The sequence below is a fragment of the Neolamprologus brichardi genome, chromosome 4 (genome assembly GCF_056152115.1).
Source record: "Neolamprologus brichardi isolate AB-2024 chromosome 4, ASM5615211v1, whole genome shotgun sequence".
NCBI classification, from domain to species: domain Eukaryota; kingdom Metazoa; phylum Chordata; class Actinopteri; order Cichliformes; family Cichlidae; genus Neolamprologus; species Neolamprologus brichardi.
The window spans coordinates 13101805-13125457 of NC_142107.1; the positions used below are offsets into that span (position 1 = coordinate 13101805).

General features: G+C 41.0%; 1 protein-coding gene across 7 annotated transcripts in view; it reads right to left on the reverse strand.

Moving 5' to 3' along the window:
- Window positions 1–5646: 5646 nt before the first annotated feature.
- bahcc1a (BAH domain and coiled-coil containing 1a) overlaps window positions 5647–23653 on the reverse strand; it is a 62217-nt gene continuing 44210 nt past the window's right edge. For 5 of the 7 annotated variants that reach the window (XM_087839835.1, XM_087839834.1, XM_087839832.1 and 2 more), the window contains 18 exons: window positions 22668–22837; window positions 22402–22538; window positions 22086–22199; window positions 19515–19626; window positions 18944–19178; window positions 18631–18804; window positions 17200–17373; window positions 16796–17085; window positions 16546–16626; window positions 15391–15514; window positions 15158–15272; window positions 14608–14683; window positions 11580–11688; window positions 11378–11494; window positions 11118–11279; window positions 8362–9602; window positions 7980–8216; window positions 5647–7827 (listed from right to left, as the gene is read on the reverse strand). In XM_087839835.1, coding sequence (XP_087695961.1) covers window positions 7618–7827; window positions 7980–8216; window positions 8362–9602; window positions 11118–11279; window positions 11378–11494; window positions 11580–11688; window positions 14608–14683; window positions 15158–15272; window positions 15391–15514; window positions 16546–16626; window positions 16796–17085; window positions 17200–17373; window positions 18631–18804; window positions 18944–19178; window positions 19515–19626; window positions 22086–22199; window positions 22402–22538; window positions 22668–22837 — 3878 coding nt within the window. In that variant the 3' untranslated portion in view covers window positions 5647–7617. The remainder of the gene's footprint in view (window positions 7828–7979; window positions 8217–8361; window positions 9603–11117; window positions 11280–11377; window positions 11495–11579; window positions 11689–14607; window positions 14684–15157; window positions 15273–15390; window positions 15515–16545; window positions 16627–16795; window positions 17086–17199; window positions 17374–18630; window positions 18805–18943; window positions 19179–19514; window positions 19627–22085; window positions 22200–22401; window positions 22539–22667; window positions 22838–23653) is intronic. The other 2 variants (XM_087839833.1, XM_087839836.1) reach the window with 2 other exon arrangements.

Genomic DNA, 23653 nt, shown 5'->3' on the forward strand with positions numbered 1-23653 from the left:
GGTTTGATGTATCTGTGTTCAGAGATGCTCTTCTACATACCTTGGTTGTAACAAGTGGTTATTTGACTTACTGTTACCTTCCTAACATCTCAAAGTAATTTGTTCATTCACTCCAAACCTCTGGCATTTTCACCCAGACAACTGCCGCTCACTGGATATTTTCTCAATTTAGGACCATTCTTTGTAAATCTAAAAGAGGGTTGCGTGGGAAAATCCCAGCAGATCAGCAGTTTCGGAAATACTTGGACCGGCCTGTCTGGCACCAACAACCATGTCATCTTCAAAGCCTTTAAATCACCTTTCATCCCCGTTGTGAGGCTTGGTTTGAACTTCAGCAGGTCGTCTTGACCATGTCTGCGTACCTAAATGCATTCAGTTGCTGGTCTGTGATTGGATGATTAAAGAGCAGTTCACACCGATCTTCCCAAATCTGAAATCTAAACACTAACAACCTGTGGGCTGAATATGCAGCTCATTAAATGTATATATCTTTTCCCTCTTAAGGTGGTCAAAGGCCTTCCTTTGTTATTTATGGGATATAGAGCTTTTCCAGCTGTCCTGCATTTGCAAGTAGGATAGCACAAGAAGGCGCCTGGCCCCTTTTTTCATGACAGGCTGTAATTTTTCCTGCTATTGTTAGGTCAGCAGAGCACTGCGGACAGTGAGAGAACAACTGCGGCTCTTGGCACAGTGTTGTTTCATAATGTGACAAAAGGGACACTCTAAGGCAATCTATACATGTGAGAGAGCTGATTCTGGTGTGGAGGTTGACTTTGGCGTGACAAGTGACCACTGCTGTAGTTCCTGTGACTATGCAGGGGAGCTCAGCCGAAAGCAGAATTACTGACATATTTTTTTTACATATTTTTTTCATAGCTCGAGCTAGAGTCAGAAAAAGATTTGGTATTTTAGATTCAGACACACATTTAAAAACCGCAACAATTGCTGCCACGCTGGGTAACTGCACTATGATTGAGCAGTTTGAAACACATGATGGTGTTTCGTACCATGTAGTTAAGCATTTGCTTTTTTTTCTTAACCCCGCGAGACAGCCATCATATACTTATACAAATCCCCCTTTTCCTGAGATTTGTTCTCTTTTCATTACCATCGTTCACTTCGTTATGAACACGCAAACGTATGCTGCAGAAGAAAAGAAAAGGAAGAGAGAGATGAGTGTGAGATAAAAACACAGCCCAAATCAGAAACGAAAAGAGGGGGAGACCCTGGGAATGAGTCAAGCAGTTATTTTGTCTCTACCATGTAAACATGTTGGTAATATTACAGCAGAGTTTGTACACAACATATTTGGTGAGGAGACACAGTAATCCCATGTAATACTGTGAAAAGCTCTTTTAGCATAGCTGATACAGAATCTTTACAAGCCACTAATAATGAGCAACAGAGAAATGGATTAGGGGTGGCGAGGCTGGAACTGAGCCACAGGAGGCAATACACAGCACAGTTAGTGAGTTTACTGCATGTTGGCATACAGACAGGTGACAAAATAAAGGAAAAACTCTGAACTCTTGACCCTTCCAGGAGGAGCCCCTGGATCTCCTCCAGGATATCTACTTGCATTTTGCATGGTTGCATGACCTGGATTGAGTCCATTTGACCCTTTTTTAGATGAAAGGAAATCAATACAAAGGTGTTCTTTGTGATCACCTTTATCCCATGATGAAATATTTCTATGCTCGTGGGAGGTAGTCTTTTCAAGGATGGCAAATTCCCCACGTGTAGGGACAGAGAGGTCACTGAGTGGTTCGATGGATTTCGAAATAATGTGAATCACGTTCTTTGGCCTTCACATGCAATTACTGAACAACAACTGAGGGGAAAGCTTTAGAAGAAATGGGGTTCTTCCCTCCTGTAGACTTTTATAAAAGACTTTTATAATCAATGCTAAGGTGCTCTGAAGGTGTTGTGATAGCACATAGTCGCTTGTTTGGACACTTTTTTCTGTTCTTTTCTTTAGTTTGTCACTCGTCTGTATATGCTAATGCCTTTATTCCAGCATATCCCTTTGAAGAACTATGGGTATTTGTTAAAAGCATTCAGATCCCCACTGATATTTAAACTTTATCTGCTAACATATTAACAGTTTCTTTGCGATTAGACACCAAAACACTCATTTTATTGAGCATTTACATTTTTATATATCTGGCACCCTGCAACATGTTTTTTTCCTCATATCCAGGAGTCATTTGATATCAAAGATGTTTTTTATTTCTCACACTGTGGCTGGACTTTTGCTTCTCACCAATGTGATTTATGGTAATTCCCCAGTACAATATGGTCGAGGTTTTTCCACGATGGCTTTAGCTGCTCCATAACTGATTTTCTCTAGAAGAATGATCCGGGTGTCGTTTAAAAATAAGCAGTGAGAGCCCGAGTGATCTGTTTGCCCTGCTCTCTTCTCCCAGCACCTCGTTAAGACCCGAGACCTCACCTCAACCCTTCTCTCGCATACGCGCACAGAAAACCAGGCTGTCTGTCCCCTGTTCGACCTCGTCACAGTCAGAGGCCAGACAGGGTCAAGCAGAAGGCGAGACATTTATGAGGTGTAGATATTGGTGCAGGAAAGCATTCCTCCTGTTGACACTGAGCAACATGGTCTGGATGCTCACCAAGCTGAACCAGACAGGCACTGAAATGTAAGGCAGGCAGACCAGTCTGAGTGAGATCTCACACTTAGGTTGGGGTTCAGCTGAAGAGTTGAGGCAGTCTTTGAGAAATGCGGTCCGATGTACCAAAGTGTTTTAGTGGTATTTATCTTCCTCATGGAAACAAGTTGTTTAGTTGGCTTAATTCAGAGAGTATAATTTGTCAAAAGTATTTTAATTAAACCCCAAATTATCCTATTAGATCTCTAATGAGTCTTATGTACTGAGAAGTAATGAAGCAAAACTATCTCAAAACATAATAATGACCTTAACATGTGTGCACACTCACTCTTAACCCTCTGCTTGAGTTGAGTCCTGCTGACGCAGGAAAGGCAACGGCTTGGACACGGGGCAGTGGCCATAGTCAACACAAAAGGTTGTGGTGGTAAATAGAACTGTTTGTGTTCACTGGGACGCTGTTGGAGATGACTGATGTACCCATTAGTCCCTGCCCGGGCATTAGGGGGCGGGGTTGCGGCGCCCAGGCTCCATGCAGGACAAAAAGACCCCTGGGCCTGCAGAGAAAGGTCACTGACCCATATTGTGTCTCCTTCAGGCCTCGTCAGTAGTTGTTTCCCGGGTTTCAGGTTACAGAAATTGGCTTTGTCAAAGCCGCTATGCATATATGCAAATGGACAGATGCTGTAGGTTACGGATCGTGTGGGTGTACAGAGGAATGTACCTGCTGCTTCAGGCACTGAATGAGCATGGGTTTATATTGCTGCAGGCATTTCATGCTCTATTTAAAATTCATGATACTAGACTGTGTTTTGAGATTAAATCTTGTGAAGAAAAAAGTCTTTTTAAACTTATTTTATATGCAGCGTGCTTTGTGTTCCACTAGAGAGCACTCTTCTTTACTTATATCCTTTATTTGACATGTCCTATATGGAAAAATGTTTGCAGAAATCCCTTTATTTTGATAAAAAAAATAACCAAATATGAATATCAATTGTACATTTCTGTTATTTCTCTTATTTTGAGAATCTATATCACTGAATTATATATAAACATCACAGGACTTACACATTGAATTTACACATTCAGACATTTTGATGTGATTAGCACTCTAGACTTGGATCTTTTGGGAGGAGGGTGGAGAAAATTGTAGTTTTGTTCACCTTTCGGGGTGATCATATGCCTGTCTACCACACCCACCAAACACACACCGTCAAAGAACCGTTTCATTTTTAAAAGAAAATAGACAAATATACTCTATCTTGAATCACAGAAATTCAAATTCACATCTATCTCTGAATCAGTCAACATCATATTTACAGAGCTTGGCAGCTAAACCCACTAGGCTTTATTTGATGCTGTGACAGATCTGTCTCTATTTACTAAGGAACACAAAGCTCACATAAACTTAGTTCAGCCAGAGACACTTACATCAAAGGATTTATTGGAACAAATAAAAGAATTTGGCAGAAAAGGGGGCTTTGTGCTTGATGGTGCTTTGCAAATGAATCCAAGTAGCCTCAGTATTCTAAGGGGAGCATGTTAAAGCTCCCTAAGGGGTATAAAGAAAAGAGCCAACGCAGACATGTAAATGGTGCATGTGATATACATAATGTGCAACATGACAAGAGGTCCCGCCAACATCTAGAAGTGGTGGAGGCTGGGGAATTTGTCATTAGAAGGTAGATAAGTAGAAATAAGTCATGTGAGTTGAGTAAAAAGTAAAGAGTGTAATGTGCAGCAAGCACGAGCTTGCCGTGACGATTGTGTACCGACTTCACAAATTTCTGTTTTGGTGACTGTTAAGTTCAAACGATACAGAGTGTGCTGTGCTTTGCCTGAACTAGTTACTCCATTCACATTAACAGCCTTATTTTTTATTTCTTTTTCTGCCTTCAATTGTGTCCATTTGACACACTCAGAAGATCATAATCATTTTTCTAGAATTATATCACTCTGTCTTGCTGATATTCAGTGCTTGATAAATTTATTAGACCACCACCCAGTGTAAGGTTTGTGTGACAGCTGCCCTAAATTAACAGTATTGGTAATTACCAGAGACATTTTTATGTTTCTGTAATCACTGTTAATTCACCATCTCTTTAATCAAAATTATATTTTTAATGATAAAATATTATTGCTGTTTTCTGGGAATTTTCAAATTTACTGTTTTAAAAAAAAGCATGTTATGTTTTAAAACATTTTTTTAAATAAAGATGACAAATCACAGTTAATGTACTTGCATTCATGAACAGAAAAAGGTAGCTTTAGCGACTGAGTGTTATCCTTGAATAATGAATTTCTGACTTGTTAGAGAAGTCCAGTGTGCCGGCTCAAATTTGGGTATAAAAACATGAATTTGGTTATTATTTGCCTAATAAAATGCCTAATAAATAACTATATAAATTAGTTTTTTAACCATTTTTTGACAGATTTTTGTATCCTTTCTTGTTTTTATGACTGGTGGTTCAATACATTTGTTAAAGACTCACAGATTTATAGTGTGCACGCATAGAGAGTGCAGTTTTATAACTTTCTGCTTAAATGAAATAAAATAAATGTGTTTATTTTTGCTTCACAAATTTAACTAATATACTGTATATTAAAAAAAGATCAGGGTTAAACATACTCTATACGGAGAAAAGTACTGGGCCACCGACACATTACACCCACAGGAGCCGCTCAGCCATGGGGGCTCATGCCCCGAAGCTCCAGGAGCACAGTTTTCGTGCTGATGTTAATGCAATCAGAGATTTGGAAATATCTAGGGGCAAGAAATTTCACAAACTGACCTGTTACAACAGTGGCATCCTATTACAGATAAAAGCAGATTGTGTGGCCAGTTGCTTGACTTTTTTTTTTTTTGTTGTTGCTTGATTGAAAACAGTGAAATTTAAAGATTAAGAGGTGTGGGCAACGCTTTTGTCCATATAATGATATAATGTTCGGTAATAGGAAATGAACAGTAAGATGAGTGGGAAACAGTCAAAATAACAGAATTAAATCACAGAGGTTTTTGGATGAGAAGAATCCAGTGTTGCTTTATTTTTTAATCTTTTTTTTTTCACTAAATGGCCTCTATAAGACCAGTTTTATTTAAGAAATGCAAATGCGACATCACACCAAGAAAAAAAAACAATGTCACATTCTCATAAAGCGCTCTTGGCATGAACAGCAACATTGACAATAAATAAAATGTTGGCAAACAAAATAAAACTTTGTGAGCAAAAAAATACTCAGGATTGCATATCAAACAAGACAAAAATAGAGAAAATGTACTTGGCACAAATTAAATAACATAAGTAATTTCCAGATCGAGTAAACCTGCTCTATGTCCATTGCTTTGTGAATCTGATTGTCCTTCACAGTTAGCATCAAGGATGTATGTGTTCTGTACAAAATAGACACAGACGGCTAATGAAACTAAAAATGGACTCATTTCAACAAATTGTCAGTACTCATCTTCTTTCCTTATCAGTACCTTGACCTTCACAGTCACACCTCCAGGTGGCATTTTGGTACATATTTATGTACTAACCAAAACTGCAGGTACGTGTGCAAGAAACCATTGTCACAATGCAAAGCCAGTAAATTTGCACATAGTGGAGGACAATTATTCTATAAGTTACCAGTGATTTCTGTGTTCAGTACAGGTGCTTGTTTTTTAAATAAAGGAAATTAAGATATTAAAGACACTTTGGTATTTTGTAGGCCATATTATGCTAAACTATGCACTGATGAGTGCATTGCACATTTAACACATTTTCATTAGAAGATCCAGTATTGTGTAACATTGATTTGTGTGGACACGATTATATTGTCGGGACACTCATCACACACAAACGTCGCGCCGTAACGGTACGCTCGTATCACATCTTAAATCACTTTCGACCCGTGGCTGCGGGTAAGTCTGATCTGACTTTGTGATGATGACCATCAGAGAGGTAAATAAATAAAAAATAGCCAAACGAAAATGTGAAGGAACAGACAATTACGCAAAAAGCCACTTGACCTATGTGGGGTTTTTTTTCTTTTTAAACAGAATGACACCTTTCTCTTAGAAAGGAAGTCTTGTCCTGTTGTAGACTAAATCCTTCTGTATTTGTCTGTGCTCTGTCTCAGTCTCTCTCAGCAGGGCATATGCAGTGCAACACTAACATCTTCAACCTTAACTTCCTGCAGCAAACGAAAAAAGAAAAAGCACACACAATGTAATGTATTCTACACATATATAAAAATAAATCAATTGCAAACATGGAAAGATACATTTCATATATACATAATAAACTCCTATATAAAATAGCTTTTATGTACATATAGACAACAGACAACAATACAATAATTGAACTATACAATATACACCTGAACAGTTAAGACAGGTGAGAGGTACTGAAGTGTATGGCTTCATTAGGAACATTTAAAAATATTTACAGACATCAACTTTACACCCTTTACATGTTTTCAACTTCCCTGGAATGAAGAGGCTTGGGTCGAGCCCTGTGCCTCACTTTTGTTTCCATTCCCTCAGGTAAGGCTACCTTTTAAAGAATTGGTCCGCATTGACTCTTGAGCCTAATGTTATTTTTTTTACAGTCAACTACAATTCCAGCTCTCCTTTTGATAGGAGCTGGAAGCATGAGTTTTTAAAAAGGAGTTGTGAAGCTGTCAAAGGACCTTTTTAAAAGAGATTAGTTAGATGGTTGAAATGTCACTTATTGAATTTTGCTATGCTCAGAAAGACACAGACTTTCTGCTATTCTTAATGACTGGATCAACCAGCTATGCTCACGGCCTCACAAATGTTAGACACCAACAGACTCCAGTGTGTAATGTCAGTCAGTCCAGTTTTGGTGCTGACATCTTGTCTGTGGGTCCTGGAGGCAAACCCAAATAACATTTGCCATTCTGCCAGACTGAATGGTTGAATAGGACAAATCATGACGTTATATTCTTCCTCCGAAGAAGTTCTTCAGTAGTGTGTCCCCTTAGTGGATCAGCACATGATGGAAACACCTTCAGCAGTGACCAACTGACCAGTGGTCGGATCGTACGTCCCAGCCAGGTAGTACAGATCTGGAGAGGTACTGTTCGGCTTCTGATTGCGAGTCAGACACTCATACTCCTCTCTGCTCACCACCTGGCACTTGTGAGAGATTGTCTGGACATCATTCTCATCCTCGTGGCACGACTGATAAAGGGCATGCTGGACAGAAATAAGGGATTAGTTACAGGCTATTCGCAAAGCAAAAAGTTACAAATATAGCTACGAAAACAGTGTTATGAAATGTATTTGCCTGCTTCTTCATTTTTTTGCATATTTGTCTGCACTGTATCCCATATAACAACCCAGCTTACCTTGCCATCTCGATGCCTTTTCCCTAACTTTGTCTCTTCAGGGTGGTAGAACCATTTGACTTTGACTACCATTCTAGAAGTCCATGATTCCCAGAAGTTCTCAATTTGACCCACATATGGGAGGTTAGGTCGTCCAGCTGAGAGGAACACAGCACAATCTCCCACTTTCACCGTTTCTCTGCCTCGCACAATGGCCTTATAGAAAAGCTTCTTGGCCTTGCCCTTAAGTCCTCGCCTCTGTGAAAAACCAGACACTTTGACCAATCCTCTTTGATAATGACGATTATTACTGATGTTTGTTGACCTCAAGGGGCACGTATTGTAAACTACTTGAGCTAATATTGCAAGAGAAAACCTAAACCGATTGATAGCCTATTCTCACCTGTGTAGGGCTTCCTGACCACCTCCACATTTGTCTTCCTGAAAGGAATGCGGACATCTTGGGCCTTGGAATAAATGTAGCCTCATCTGGAAGCATCCTAGGTTTCTTGACAAAATCCTTAGTTGGTTTAGATAGGGAGCCTGCACATTCTTTCCTCTTCAAGGACTTGCTGTGAGAGACCTGGTTAAGGGTAGCACCTTTGGCACTGGAAACAGCCATAGCTTTGGCCACAAAGGCATGCTGGCGAGGCCTTGAAGATGTAGAGGGTTCTGATGGTTGTAGGAGCCCCCGATGGGAGGAAAGACAACTCTGCAGCATCAGTGTTGAACTATCCTCATCCTCTGAGCTGTACGAGGAATCATTTTCAGAGGAACAGAGGCTGGAACTTGAAAGAGAGCCTGAAGAGGAGGAGCTTGAAGAACCTGAAGAAGAGGAGGAGACCGAGAGACGAGAAAGGAAGCGACCAGCAGTCCTTAGTCCTCCTGAGGCTGCAGCCAGTGCAGCCCTCCTCTCTTCCTCTTCTTCTTCCTCTTCATCATCCAGATCAGAGTAGGAGCTGTGACAGTCTCTGTGAGAGCTGAAGCCCAAGTCACCATATTCCCCGAGGCGCATAGAAGTAGAGGGCTTTCTTTGAGGTGTGGTCCCTTTTAGAAGAAGTTCTACTCTGGAGGCTCCCTTCTTGTTATCCTTTACCAGCAGGACTGGATGAGAGTATGCTTCTGTCCTGGGTAAGCCACTTACACTAGAAGATGCCCCTCGCAGCAGCAGAGCCTTGCTGTTCTTTGTCTTGGGGGATGTCACTCCTTCATGATCCAACTTGATGAGGAACTCTTGTCCAGACCTTTTGCTCCTCGGCATAACCAGTTCATCTTGTTTGCGCTTTTCACCATACAGCCCACTTCTGGAACCCAAAGATAAAGCCGAACTTGGTCCTGTAGACTGGGTACAGAAGGAAGAGTAACCATTTGCAATGCTTCTAAAGGAATCCACCTCAAACGAGCTGCTGCTGAAAAGGCCTTTGGTTGGGACGGAAGCCTGTGACTGGGAATGAGTCATAGAGAACAGGTCATCCTCCTTTCCTTTCAAGGTCCTCTTGGGTGCACCGTTGAACTGAAAGAGATTATCAGACGCCCTCTTTCTGGTGTTGGTCAATGAGCTCCAGCCCAGGAAAGGCGAGGGATTTTTATTGGCATTCTCAATTTGCTGCTGCTTTTGTTTTTTCCCAGAACCCTTTGGTCTCCCTAGAATGAAAAAAAACATATAATATGTTTTAGCAATAAATCACAAATGAGCAAACACGGGTGTGTATTTGTACACACCTGTGTATATATATTAGATATACCTTTCATACAGTAGAAACACCTTTCAATAAAATATGTCTAGAATGATACTGAAAATAACTAAATATAAACACAACAATAAGCTGTTCTAACAGCAAACCAAAGCTGAAAAATAAACATTTTACAAAGTATTTTTGTCAAGGCTTTTGTATTAGATCGCATTGCAGTCTATTTATTGAATTATTGTCAAGAACTCCTACATTTCTTGTCAAAATCAACAATATTTTGTTATGAGATAAGACATGTCTTCATCTACAACATTAGAATTGCCAAAGGGTTCATTTTGACACCTTTGGCATTTTAAAACTCTCTTAAAATAAAACCCCATAATCTCTTATTTCATGACTTTTCCTAAAATAGATTTCATTATTACATAGTGAATTCTGGGGTTTGATGAGAGACAAAAAAGAAAAAAAATGATACCTAGAATCGCCAAAGAGGCCATTTTGACCTCTATAGAATCGAGGCATGCCTGGTTGCCTAGCAGCACATATTGTTTGCACACATTTTGATATGCAGGCTGTCGTCATGACTGATGGATAAATATAGGCATGCAATGGAACACGACAAAAGCAGAGCGAAGACGCAGACTAAGAATCCCAGCTGTGCAGAAATATAGCCAAGCAATGACGCAGTGAAGAACCTCCAGCATCTAATATTTGTTATGTTAACTTCACTGTCTGCAAATATTTCCTAAAACTATGTCGGAAGAAAATGTTGTTTATTGAACATTTTCTGATAATAAACTGCAAATAAACGGTGCACTGTTTTGCCCAAATCCTCGTCCAGCAAACCTTTTGGCTACGATGGAAAAACCTCAGCATGGGCCACACACGCCTAGGGGTGCGACCGGTCAGTGGGTGAAACTTTGTGTTGCTGGCAACTTTTCGATCTTTAGCCTGCGGTGGCAAAGCTGTGTGAAATGTGATCAGTTGACTTTCTGGTCAACTTCAGCTTTAGTCAGAGGTTTCATCATTTAGAAACATGGGCCTCATGAGTATGTATCTATTTGCAGTGTTACTAAAACTACAGTAATTCTTTCTCACATCGTCAACTTAGAAATTCATAAAAAATGCAGATAAATTTAAAAAAAAAGTTATTTTTTTGTTTTCTTTGTGCATATGAATCAATAAGTTTTGAAATTATAGCACAAATTAAATATAAAAATGAAAATTTTGGATCTTCTTTATTTTAGTATAGCTAATACTATAGGTTATCTAAAATTTGTTTTTAGCTTTTCCATAATGATGATTGTCTAAAATGATTATATTATTTTGAACTGTTAATTATCATTTTGTTTGTTGTACCTTTGTTTAGAGGATTTTAAAATTATCTAAATAATTTATAAAACTCCTAAAACCCATAACAGCTCATGTAACACTGGAGGTAAACATGGTTTCAGGGGTTAACTCTCACCTGGTCTTCTTTTAATAACTGTCAGACTCTGGGTGGTGTTTACAGTGTTAATAGTGCTCAGTCTGTCTGAAGGTCTCTCACTGATTGGTGCCTGCTCCAGACTGGAAGTTCTCTTGGCTGCTGAACCACTGGGAACCAATAGGGAAGGAGATGGCTCTCCACCTAAAGTAGAACATTATCAGCCTTTAGTTAACACAGTATGTCGCACACCCCAACAAAAAAAGGCCTAATTCCATGTTACTCCAAGAGGAGGCACCCACAGTGAATTTGGTATCCTGGAGGCAGGAGGCGGATGTTGGGGAGTGAAATCTTCCCTCGATCCCCATCATCAAACTCTACCATCACCCCGCCTTGCTTCCCCTCATCAGATGAACCACCTGCAAGTAGTAAAAATTCACTCTATCAGCTGTGATAAAAGCGGACGATATGCATATACAGTTTTCTTTGTAACTGATGCCTCACCTCGGCGAACATAGCCTGGGTATAAGCAGCGGGAGCGCTCACTCCAATAAGCGCACACTCTGGTTCCTTCAGCGAGCATAGCCTCCGACTCTGGACGTATATCCAGGACCTGGAGTCAGACCAAAACATAATTAAGATTCATTACAGGTTCCACACAATGCACACACAGACATGCTTGCATACACACACTGACACACACATACAAACAGTGTGAGAGCAATGGAGCATTGTGCTTGGGCAGCCACTGTGCCACGTTTCCAAGCGGCACTTATCTCATGCCAATGTGCCAGTCAGGGCTGAAAAGAACGGAAGCCATGATGCAGTAAATCCTGACTTGCTGAGTAATACTAAAGAGGGCCTGAATAGAGGGCTTGTGATTGCAGGTTGCCAGATCCTCCCTCCAACAATGCAGGCAGCCCCAGCATCCGCCACTCACTGGGGGCTCTTTCAGGTTGCTTTCATTTACTGTTGCTATGGCAAGGGACCCTTTGACTGATGAGGTGTAGATGTGAACGTGTGTGTGCTTGTGTGTGTGTGTGTGTGTGTGTGTGTGTGTATGCGTGTCAGGGGTTTTGGGGTGGGGGTGGGGGTGGGGGTATCAGGGTACTGCTGTCAGAGTCAAATGAATGGCTCTTGGACTAATCTAAAGACACCAAAGTGGAAGTATGGCATAATTAGAACCAGCTGCTATGTGATGAGTGTTTAGATAAGAGCAGTGTTGCCAGAACTACTTGGTAAAAAACTGCCAGGAAAGTTAGCAAATGACACTATGAGCGGGAAATAGAGAAGAAAGTTAAAGAAGGAAAAGAAAAAGCTAAGCTGATCACATTAACAAGTTGACATGTAGGAGGAGGTAAGTGTTAAGGTAGAGAGTAGGCTAACGTGTACTAATGGGCATGCAAGATCATCTTGAGGATAATTGAAATAACATTGTGTTCTTGTATGACTATGTGTGCATTTATACCTGAATAAAAAAGCAAGGACGTTACACTATACAAAGAATACTTAAAAAGTAAGATTTCTTTTTATTATTGTCTTTGAGACCATATGAACGTGTGATATATAATTCTGAGTGAACGGAACAGCAGTGTGGGTTAGCTGGACACCTTGTTTGGCTGGCATAGACATAAAAAAAAAATCAGAGACCTGTTTGTGAGCATTTTCCTTTTGAGCATTTTAGGTCATGATTTCTAGAAAAAGATATAGCTACTGTTTGTTTTTGTTGTTTTTTTTTCATTTTATAATGAATTTATTTATGTATTTAGTTTTGTTTATTAAGAGCCACAAGGCAATTTATGTTGTAGTTCCATTATATTAAAGAGAATTCAGATACATATATATGTATAAAAAAAATGGTCACCACTCACCCTGAACAATCTAAATATAAAATCAGTGATTTTGGTGTGAAGTCTAAACTTTAAAAATTAAAAAAATAAATGAATAAATAATGTAAATAAATATATAAAGTCATCTTACTATAGCTAGTAAGTACATTTTATTTCTATAGTACATTTAAAAACATTTAAAAGTGGTTTATCGTTAAAAAAACGTAATAACTAAATATGAGAAAGTTTTTCAGAAAAAATTCATGAAATACACCAAATATAATACACACAATCTGTCTGCATGCGCGTTCGTTTCTTTGTCCTCCAACTCCTTCTACACAATCAGAGTTACACCAGCCAAACTTGGCACAAGAGCACATCTTATGCCCGTGAAGACTCTTATTTATACTAGATATTAGGATGACATCATGTTGCCTAGCAACCAGCTAGCAGCAAGTGAAAATGACCTATAAGACCTTTTGAAAGCATCTTATCGTTTTAATTTCACAACAGCAACATCTCATTTATATCCGCAATAGCCGAATTATACATTATATACATTAATGTCATCATGTTGCCTAGCAACCACGTAGCAATGAGTTAAAATTACCCCCTTTCTTGCATCCATTCACCTAGAACAGCTTTATAAAAAGCATTATGTCATTTAAAATTTTCTAGCCAAGTGCATGAACAGGCCAGACAGTACTGAAGCATGGGCATCCACTAGTTTTTGTAATGTAAGGTCACATTTTCTTTCAGGAGACTTGAGGTGAAAATGTATGCATGTATCCCTAACCATGAGGAAGTTTTGGTTACATACAAAGTTTAAAAAACACCCACAACTTTATCTTTTAATTTCTAAAAGAATTTTAAGTGAGCTATGAGCACAACAGCATTTAGGATGAAGTCACTGCAAAGTTACAGTGGCCTCTTAACAGCTGCAAACCACAATCGTGCCAGTTAAACTCTGCTCTACTTTTCAGCTCTCCTCGTCTTAGGAATATTCATTTTGTGAAAACATAATGTCCTGTGCCCTGTTTGGCAATAATGAAGTCAGTTTCAGGAGATGTGGGTACGGCAGCTCTGCTTTGAGTGACCCAGTTGTTATTAGTGCAAAGAGACCTGCATGAACAAATCTGTCCCACTATAGTAAACAGTATGAAGCTATTGTGAATACAGAGAAGGTAAAGAACCAGCCAAGGTATTGAAGCGGTTAAATAAATTAAATGGCAATATTACAATAGCTCTGTAACCCAACGTTTGCATCACAACAGGTCTTCATACACATATAGTGTCTTTGTTAATTTCAGCCTTTAAACAGCTCTTATTTTGGCAGTAAAGGGGACGTAATGTACGCATCATGTCCTATTTAATCTCCAAACCGTGAATGGATCCTGGTTTTGGTGGGATTATCCAGCCCACACAAAGAGCTTAGTTTAACAGACATTCACAGATACTCACACACATAAACCTAAAGATCCTGCCCATCTGTTCATATTCACTTAAGTTTAGATGCTCTCAATGACCCCTGAGAGGAAACAAGGGAAGTTGAAAGAGAGAAAGCGAAATGACTAAAAGAGGCTAAAGAAAAGCTGGAAGGCAATGTGGAAAAAAGTACAAAGAAAGAATATATTGTCGTGGCCAAAGATGAGACATGGCTTTCTTTTAACAAAGAGTGTTTAGGTGCAACAAGGTGAACTTACAGCTTCCTGTAGCAGTTGCTCCAATGAGTAGATTCTTGGGCGGTTTCCTCTTTCACCGTCAATAACAACACTAAAGCTAGAGGGAGGCACAGCAGAGAGAAATAAGATGAAGCTATTTTCAGATGCTTGTATTATGCTTGCCTGGCTCCCATGTCATGTGTTACTCCCACTCTACTGTTGTTATAGCATCTCTTTGCTGCCTGCACCAGAGGAGCTGTATTGATACTCAGAGCCTAGTATGGAATAATGTGACGTTTGTTAAGTAAGAAGCATAGAATTACTGATAACTTCTATGATGAGCATGCAAAAATCCTTTTTATTATCAACATGGCTCTGACAGCTATAATAACCTTCTGTAGACGCCCTTTTTTGTCATACCTCAGCTTCTGCTTAGAAATGCCACTTTGACAAAGTTTACGTCATGTTAACATTGACCAAAAGGTCAGACAAAAGTTTTTAGGATATGATTTGAAAGTTAACATCCTTGAGTGGAATTAAGACTAACATTAAAAAAAAGTTGTGTATATTAAAAGAAAAACAGTTCACTTACATGTCTGGTAGCTCCAGAGTGTGAACCCTGGCAGCATATAGAAGCTCATCCTCCTTGGAAATCAGCACCTTCAGGCCATCGGTTAACAGCTCTTTGGTCAGGACACAGTTTGGAACTGCATAAGAAAGAGCGAACAATGTATCCTGGTTAAAATTTGTAATGGTGAAAGTAACCATTCTATCTGCTACTTAAAACACTATTTTAAAAAAAAGATATCAAATTTTATCTCAGACCTTCAGGGTTTTTGCGCGAATGGCTGCTGTGCTCCTCTTCCTCTGAGAAGCTGCTACCATCCATCTGAAAACCCTCATCAGCGGCGAAGCTCTCCAACAAACGACTCACTGCTCGTCCCTTTGGCTATACAGAACATATCAGAAGGGATGAAAGGAAGCATAAATGACTGTGAAGATGAATAAATAATAAATGTGGAGATAGTGTGATAAGATATTGTTTATAATGCTTTTCAAACTAGCAGTTAACCACAGGGGACAAAACCTGTACCATTACCTATCTGCACTCATTTTACTTGTTTTTTCCCTCCCTTATAACACATAGTCTTCTCCGCAGAGTTTACTCAGCAGGAGGCTGAGCTATGCAAAACATGCTGAATGCGTATAGTAGTTCCACAATAATGTGTTGGAAAGCAAGGCTACGTTCACACTGCAGGCGAAAGCGCATCAAATCCGATTTTTTTTGACCCTATGCAACCCATATCCGATCATGGTATGACAGTGTGAACGGCACAAATCCGATACATATCCGATATTTTAGAAAGCGACTGCTGTTTGAACGGTCATGTCGCATTAAATCCGTCTTTTACGTCACAGACACAAGACAGACTCCAATTATCAGCGCCTGAGAAGACATCGCGAACGCTTCCTGGCCATCCAGTTTAGATGTCGGTGAAACTGTTGGGAAGACAACGTTGGAGAAACTTGAACATTTTATTTGTACTGTATAATCTGCAGATTCTGACAGAAATCTGCAACTATCCTTTGAAGCACCGCTCCTCTCTAAAACAGCAATAAGGATAATTATTAGGTTATTTACATTATTATGTAAATAACAAAATAACTTAAAGCAAAAATTGGGAAACGTAAAATCCGAAGTCTTTATATTAAGGGCCATCAGTCAAACAATATTGTTTGCTCTGGGTCTAAACAGAGCGCGTTGTGTGTGACGTCTTCTTTGGCGCATGCGGGCCGCTTTGAGCGTTCACACTAGAGCGCGTTTGCTGTCGCATTTTATTTGTAGTGTGAACGAGCAGACAAAAAAATCGGATTTGACAAAAAAATCGGAATTGAGCATTAAGACCTGCAGTGTGAACGTAGACTAAGATATGACCAGAATTGAAAGCTTGTGTTTGTTTGCTATTGGCCTGCTGGTACCTGTTGGTCTTTGCTCCTTTGTCCCCTGCTTCCATCTTCGCCCTGCAAAGATGAGCCCCCAATTGGCCAGCAACTTCTCCTCTGGTAAAGTGAGAGAAGAGGAATCGCAGCTTATTGCCACAGCAAGGGCACATGAAGATATAGCAAATGCAAAGTTTGTACTTCAATTTTGTTGTGTCATATCTTCAGTATACGTGGTTCAATAAAATTGGTTGATCAAAATTTCTATTGGAATTTTTTTTTTTTTTACCTTGTTAATTGCTCCTCTCAACATGGTGCTCTTGCGGGTTGCCCGCTTCAGCCTCTCACTTGTGGTGGGGAAGGTAGCTAGTCCCATGCTCCTCCTGTAGCGGTTGCCTCTGGTCCCAAGACTGCCCCACCGAGGTTCCTTAGACCTGGGCCCACATGTTTTTCTTGCTACTTCAGGCTGCCGATCTTGGTGGTCTTGGTGATTTTTAACTGCTGTGGTCATGCCCATCCTAGAGTTGGACTTCTTCCTGATTTTGACTTCCCCCTCTGCACCAGACAGACTCTGGGATCCTGTATGGTTTGATTACAGAAGGACATTTAGACTGAGATAACAATACAAAAGAGGACAAATGTAAAAAACAGATGCTTCTTGAATTATCAATTATTTTCAAAGGGCAGTCTTACCATAAAGCTCCTGCCTTTGTTTTTTGTTCCAGGCTTTCTGGTTGGCCTCCAGTTTTACAACAGACGATGGACTAGGACCAATCATGGAAGAGCTTAAAGTGACATCTCTAGAGGGTTGGACTTTGTAATCTTGAACTTCATCAGTATCACAACTGCCTTCCTCTTCTTCATCTTCTAGCAGATTTAGGAAACAATACAACATATATTCAGTAAAGGCATAAAAAAAAACTTAGCTTATCCAATCCATCTCCCCACGTCATTACCAACCAGTAAAGTTCTTTAACTCCCTCCCAATCAATCCACAGGCACTTCATTAGCATTAAAGTAAATAGTTTAACGGTTCATAGGAAAGATATATGAACTGCTTTGCTTCAGTGGTATTTCCTGGTGTGAACCCACATGCTACTGCGAATGTGTGTGCTAGGGAGAGTGTGAGGGAGTTTTTATGTTTGTCACTGCAGTTTTTTTTCTTTGCAGCGGCTCTTTGACCTGGTATGCTGGTCTCCAGGGGTGTGCAAAACTCTCACAGCCAGGTGTCTATAGTTGTGTGTCTGTGTCCAGCCCAGACCAGCCAACAGAGCTGACCACTGAGCTGTTGAATGTAAATGCACGTCTCTGCCAAGACATACGTCCCAATCTTTCTTCACTCGCCCATCAAAATGGATTGGTTTTCAATATTTTTTTAGAAATTAGCAAAAGGCAATATAGATTTAAAGGAGCTTTTGGATCATAGACTCAGTACGTTAGCTGTACTTGTCAGATATGCATTTTTATTTTATTTGTAGAAATTTGTAGAAATGTTTCAAAAAATCCCTGTCATATTTTCATAGCTAGCTATTTAGATATCTAAAGGTAACTTTCAATTTTGGTATTCAATTTTATTTATATAGCAAAAATTCACAATTGGCGGTGCCTCAAGGCATTTTATATTGTAGATAAAGACCCTGTGATATTAGACAGAAACCCCAACAATCATGAGCAAGCACTTGGTGACAGTAGGAAGGAAAAGCTCCCTTTTAACAGGAAGAACTCTCCAGCAGAACCACCCTCAGGGAGGGGAAGCCATCCACCGCAACCGGTTGGGGGGTGAGGGCAAAGAGAAGAGAGCAGTGAGAGAAAGACAGGACAAAAGACACACTATGGGAGAAAGAGCCAGAGTTGAATAATTATGAATGATTAAATGCAGCAGTGGTGTATAAACACAGAGACAGCAAAAAGAGATGAGTGAAGAAGAAATGCTCAGTGCGCCCAGCAACCTGGGTCTACTGCAGCCTATGTTTTAGGGATGTTTCAGGGTCACCCGATTCAGCCCTTACTATCAGCTTCATCAAAACAGAAAGTTTTAATCCTAATCTTAAAAGTAGAGTGTTTGTCTCCTTAATCATTAACTTGACTTAACTACGTCTCCAAGCTCAGTATTAACTGTCCCACCTTGATCAGAGGAGTCGCTCTCTGCAGGCGAGCTTTCTTCCTCCTCCATTGCTTCGTGCCTTTGGCCACGGTGAACCTTTGTTCTGTGCTGGCTCAGGGTGGTCGATCCCTTTTTACGTCCACAACGCACCAGTCCGGTCCAGCTCTCTTGGTGGACACTGTCCCCACTGGCTGCTGAAAAAGTTTAAGAAATAAATCACTGCTTAACTCTAAGGGTAACTGCTGATGGGGGGAAAAAACAACAACACTCTGCACAGTAAAACTAAAAACAGGAGGAACAAGCACAATCAGTGCAATGATTGCCACTATCTACCTGTATCGCTTTGTCCCCCAGACTCTCGCCTGGAGTCTGCTTTGCTTGTGCCCTGGCTTCTGTGTCCATGCTTAAGGTTGGAGCTGCAGAGTGAAATTTCCTTGTCCCTCGAGCCTGTCCCTGAGAGATTCTTTTTAACCTGGGCCTTTTGCTTGAGCTGAACCACATCTCCAGCCAGCTTGGAGTTGAGCATGCTGTGAAGACTGCTTTTTCTGCAGCTCTGTGCTTTTACCTGCTGCAACAGAAAGACAGATGAGACTGGTGAAAACCACACTCCTGCTTACAGAAGCCACAAAAGCATCACAATGACATCATCATCTCCTCTGACATTGTGAAGAGAGCCCTTGTTTTCTCAAGAATAGAGAATTAAAAAAAGCAATTGGAGAAGCTCTAACAAGACAGACATTTATATGGAGAGCAGTGGATCAGGATGAACTCCTGAGGGTAGTGCCTAATTAGAAATGGGATGCAACAAAGGGATATATCAAATGCAAAGAAACAAAGAGTGGCTTCTTTTATTTGTGGGATTTTATGTGTGGGACAGAAGGGAGTAGGACAAGGGGACCCTGACCTGTGTGCTGCTGAGTCGCTCAAAGCCTCGACTGGACAGCCTCTTCTTCCTTCGCTGGCTTTCTCCGCCCCCTCCCAGGTCGTCAGGCAAACCAAGCCCTGCCCCCATCGATCTGCAAGGGAAAAAAAACAAGGGAGTTGAGTCACCTCTCTCTGGGATCTGGTAACTTTCCCTTTTCTGTCTGGTGAGCCAAATGACAAAAAGGACAAGAAGAGTCCAGTGTCTGAGACACCCACTTGAAAATTAATCTCTTAACAAGAAAACCGGGATTGTTTGAGGGCAATTTGGTGTCATAAGCGTTAATGCTTCTTCTAGGGAGAATGTTTGTCCCCTGTAAAGCACTACTGCACAGCTTTGAAGGATACCGTGAATGGTTAGAAGGCACTGGAATTTGAATGTGGTCATATTGTATTCCGTGAGTATCATGGCTCTCTGGTTGCTTTTTCATATCACTGTGGCACACACTTTCCCCTATGCTGAGCAGCATCACAGGCCAACCACTCCAAATGCCCTTGAATTTCCCTCTGGAAGACTGCCCGTAGACCACACCGAAATGAGCCAGACCATGCTCAAACAAAAGATTAACTTCCTCTCTCCTAGCATGCATACAACCTCTGAAACCATTCCATTTAGAAAGTAAGCAATGACTAAATCTGACGTAGATAAGTAAAATACTGCGCATTTGTTCTGCTTCCATATTGGTGCAGAAACTGTTTTTAAAGTAAAGAACCATGTGCTGTTTTTTTTGCATGTTTGTTTTGATGTCATTTATCAGCAGCATGCGAATTCACAGTGCCCATGTAGGTGCTGATTGTGTGTAAATCTCATAATCAGGATCTTCCAGCATGCACCTGCAAGACTCAAGAAGAATGAACGCAATTGTCAGGCAGTGGGACTCTCTGCCCACTGACTGACAGGAGAGTGACAGAGGTGCCAGTGGAGTGTGAGTTGTCCCCGTGAGGCAGATCCCACCACGGCTTGCTTTCCGCTGCTGACAAACACAATGTGACAGAGTCCCTCCCATTTATGGTGGAGGGGGCTGGTGGAGCTGAGTGTACAGTGACTAATTAAACAGAATTGATTATCAGGGTTTGCTGGCAAGCAGGAGTTGTCTCTAGCATACAACCCCGTCCAACCCCAAATCAAAGCAACACCACAAAGGACCCCAATGCTCTACCCACAGGAATAACATAAGCGTGCACAGAAACAAACAATGCTTGCTTCAATGCTCATAAGCACACTGCTGCATCCATCTCTAACTAAACAGATGCATAAAATTTGCAAGTTGGAAGGCTTGATCATGAGGCCTGAATGTATCTCCCACTCAAACACTACCACACACACGCACCCCCGGTGGTTAAAGCAAAGTAGGGAAAAAGATACTGAAAGGCTGGGTGGGCTATCCACTGACCCACTGACCCACTAACCCCCATCAGCACAAAAGCATCAGCGTTTTGTAGCGGCATGACTGGCAGGTGCAGGACAGCGCTTTTATAGAACCCTGCCACATAACGCAACATGGGGCTAAACAGTCCTCAGTCTGCTTGCTTGTTTCTCATTCACAAGTATCACGTCATTCTCTTTTGGGTTGTGCACACATCACAAACAAAAGGGTGTACACCCTGGGAGCTTTTAAGAAAAATAAAGTGTCTCGGCTGTGATTCAATTTAAAGTACAACAAAAAGACAGACTTCAGTTTACTCTTCTGTGAGACTGTAACCCCATATCTGCTCCCACTTTCCCTCCACTGCACTTCACTTGAGGGCCCAGGCCTTATATTTGGGTGTCATTGTCACTCAGCATTAGCATCTGATCAGCACGGGCCCTAGTGAGGGGGGCGCAAGAGGACACGGGTGGAAGAAGAGTGGCAAGTGACATTGCAAAGGGGCAGCTGTGGACAGTTGTCCAGAAACTGAAGTGAGAAAAGAAGGATTAAGATGGACAGAGAGGGAATGCTGCGAGGTAATATTTAGTGCCCAAAGGCATTCTGAGCCTAGATGCCGGGAATAACTGAAGCCTGAGAGTAAACCTTTTACCAACCCCTCCAACACAACTTCCAAACAGGAAAGGCATCCCTATTTTTATAATGTTGATTTAAAAAAAAACATGCCATCAATTCATATAAGGAAAAAGTCAGGATCCTTGTTTCTGCACTCTCTACACCTTCTTTATTTTCATTCTCCTGCTCGTTTCTGCTAACTTTTCCTCTTTTGTCATATTCCTCAAACACATACATGGACTCAAAATGTCAGCTTAACTCTTATTGCCTAGAGAATCAGACGTGCACAATTCAGCCCGGTAAAGTTGAATGTTTTTATTTATATATATATATTAACCCTGAATGAGTATTCTGTAGGACACAGCTGACACAGACTACCCCGTTACGCAATTAACACCAATGTTGATTAGAGTAGAAGAGGTTCGAGTCGACTTCCTAGAATAGTTCAGCGGTTCTCCCGTTTCCTGCTTATGCCAATGAGAGGCAGCGCCTGTATGGCAGTGATACAGAGGGGCTTATCATGCATGACTGGACTACAGCCAGCTAGCGGAGATGGGCTGACTGATACTCACTTGACTTTTCTTTGGCCCTCGGATGAGGACACTGGACCTGTGGTGAGGGTGGGTTTCCGCTTCCTTGGCCGCCCCGGTCCTCGCCGTGCTGGGCTGCGAGGTGTTTCTTCCTTCCTGCTGGCACATGCAGATGTAAACACACATGCAGCCGGCCCAGCTTTAAGACGCCACGCATATCTAAACTCTGAAGGTTCTAAAGCACTAAAAGAAATCCATTTTGAAACTATAAGTGAATGAAATACGTTTATGTTTTTACTACTTTGGAACGGACCGATTGGGAATCGGCACAGCTAAAGGAGGACCGCGCCATACTCACTGATGATCATGCTTCCTCTGAAGTTTGGCAAGCTCCTTCTGCTTCTCTTTATAGCGACGTTGTAACTCAGCCAATTTCACACGCATCGCAAGCTCAGGACCATCCATTGTTTCCATGCTAACTTTGGCTGGGCACACCTGAACAACACGCATAATTAGTGGTTATGAACATTTTAAGTACTTCATTAGTTACTATTTGTTTGAAACATCGTTAGAATTCTGGGAACATTTCGAAGCGTCAAGAAGGGCACACTTTTATAGCCTTACTGGTTCATTGCGAGGTGTCCAGGTGCATTTCCTTCGTAAATTGAGGATCCTGCGGGCTGGAAATTGCCGCTCAGAACTCGCGCTGCTGCTTTCCTCGGAGCCCAGCTCCAGCGCACGGGCCGTGGCCAGGGTAGCAAGGCTTTGGAGGTCAAACATGAGCAGTTCCTCCTCTGTTTACAGAAGGGGGAGAAAAAAAGGGTTCATATTGCATCTATACATTTTCGATTCAGATGCCACAGTGGACGGAGCTTGTTTACTTAACATTTGTGAAAGGAAACTCATGTCAAAGTGAGAGAGAAACATGGGTCTTTTTGTTTTTGTTTTGTTTTCTGCAGAAATTTGAGCAGATTAGGACAGTATGAGAAATCAGCAGCATATCTTTTCAGAGGTCACATTATTTTGGACTCACCATATGCTGATATCTCACAGACCATCTGGACTGAGCTTTTCCTATGTAGCCTATCTGCTTATGACACTGAGTAGTCTATCTGCCATTAATGGTCTGAGCCACAAGCTGAATAACAGATTGTAGCCTAGTCACAAGGAAAATGACATTTTGTTTATAAGAGTAACACAGTCTCACATCTTAACATGAATAAATAAAAATATACTGAATCGTCTTACTAACCATAGTTGTGACTCTAAATCGACATTTGCTACTTGCCTGAGCTGTCAACAATATCGCATATCGAAGACATCGCTGACTCTGGAATCAGATGATACCCTTTTTAAAGAACCATCTTTTGGGAGCAGTTAAATGCATTAGGATGCTGTGGTAAACACAAAACATCCTTTTGCATGAATAAAAAAAAACAACCGCATGGTACTTTGAAAAACAAGGAAGCTTTTAAAGCCACTTTAAAACAATGGGGTCTAATTAGCCAGGCAATGCTCCAGGGTGCTGAAAACAATGACTGCTTTTGTGATTACACACCAACTTTCAGTATGAAGTGTTATGTTAGTGAGAGAATGAAACAAACTGGTGT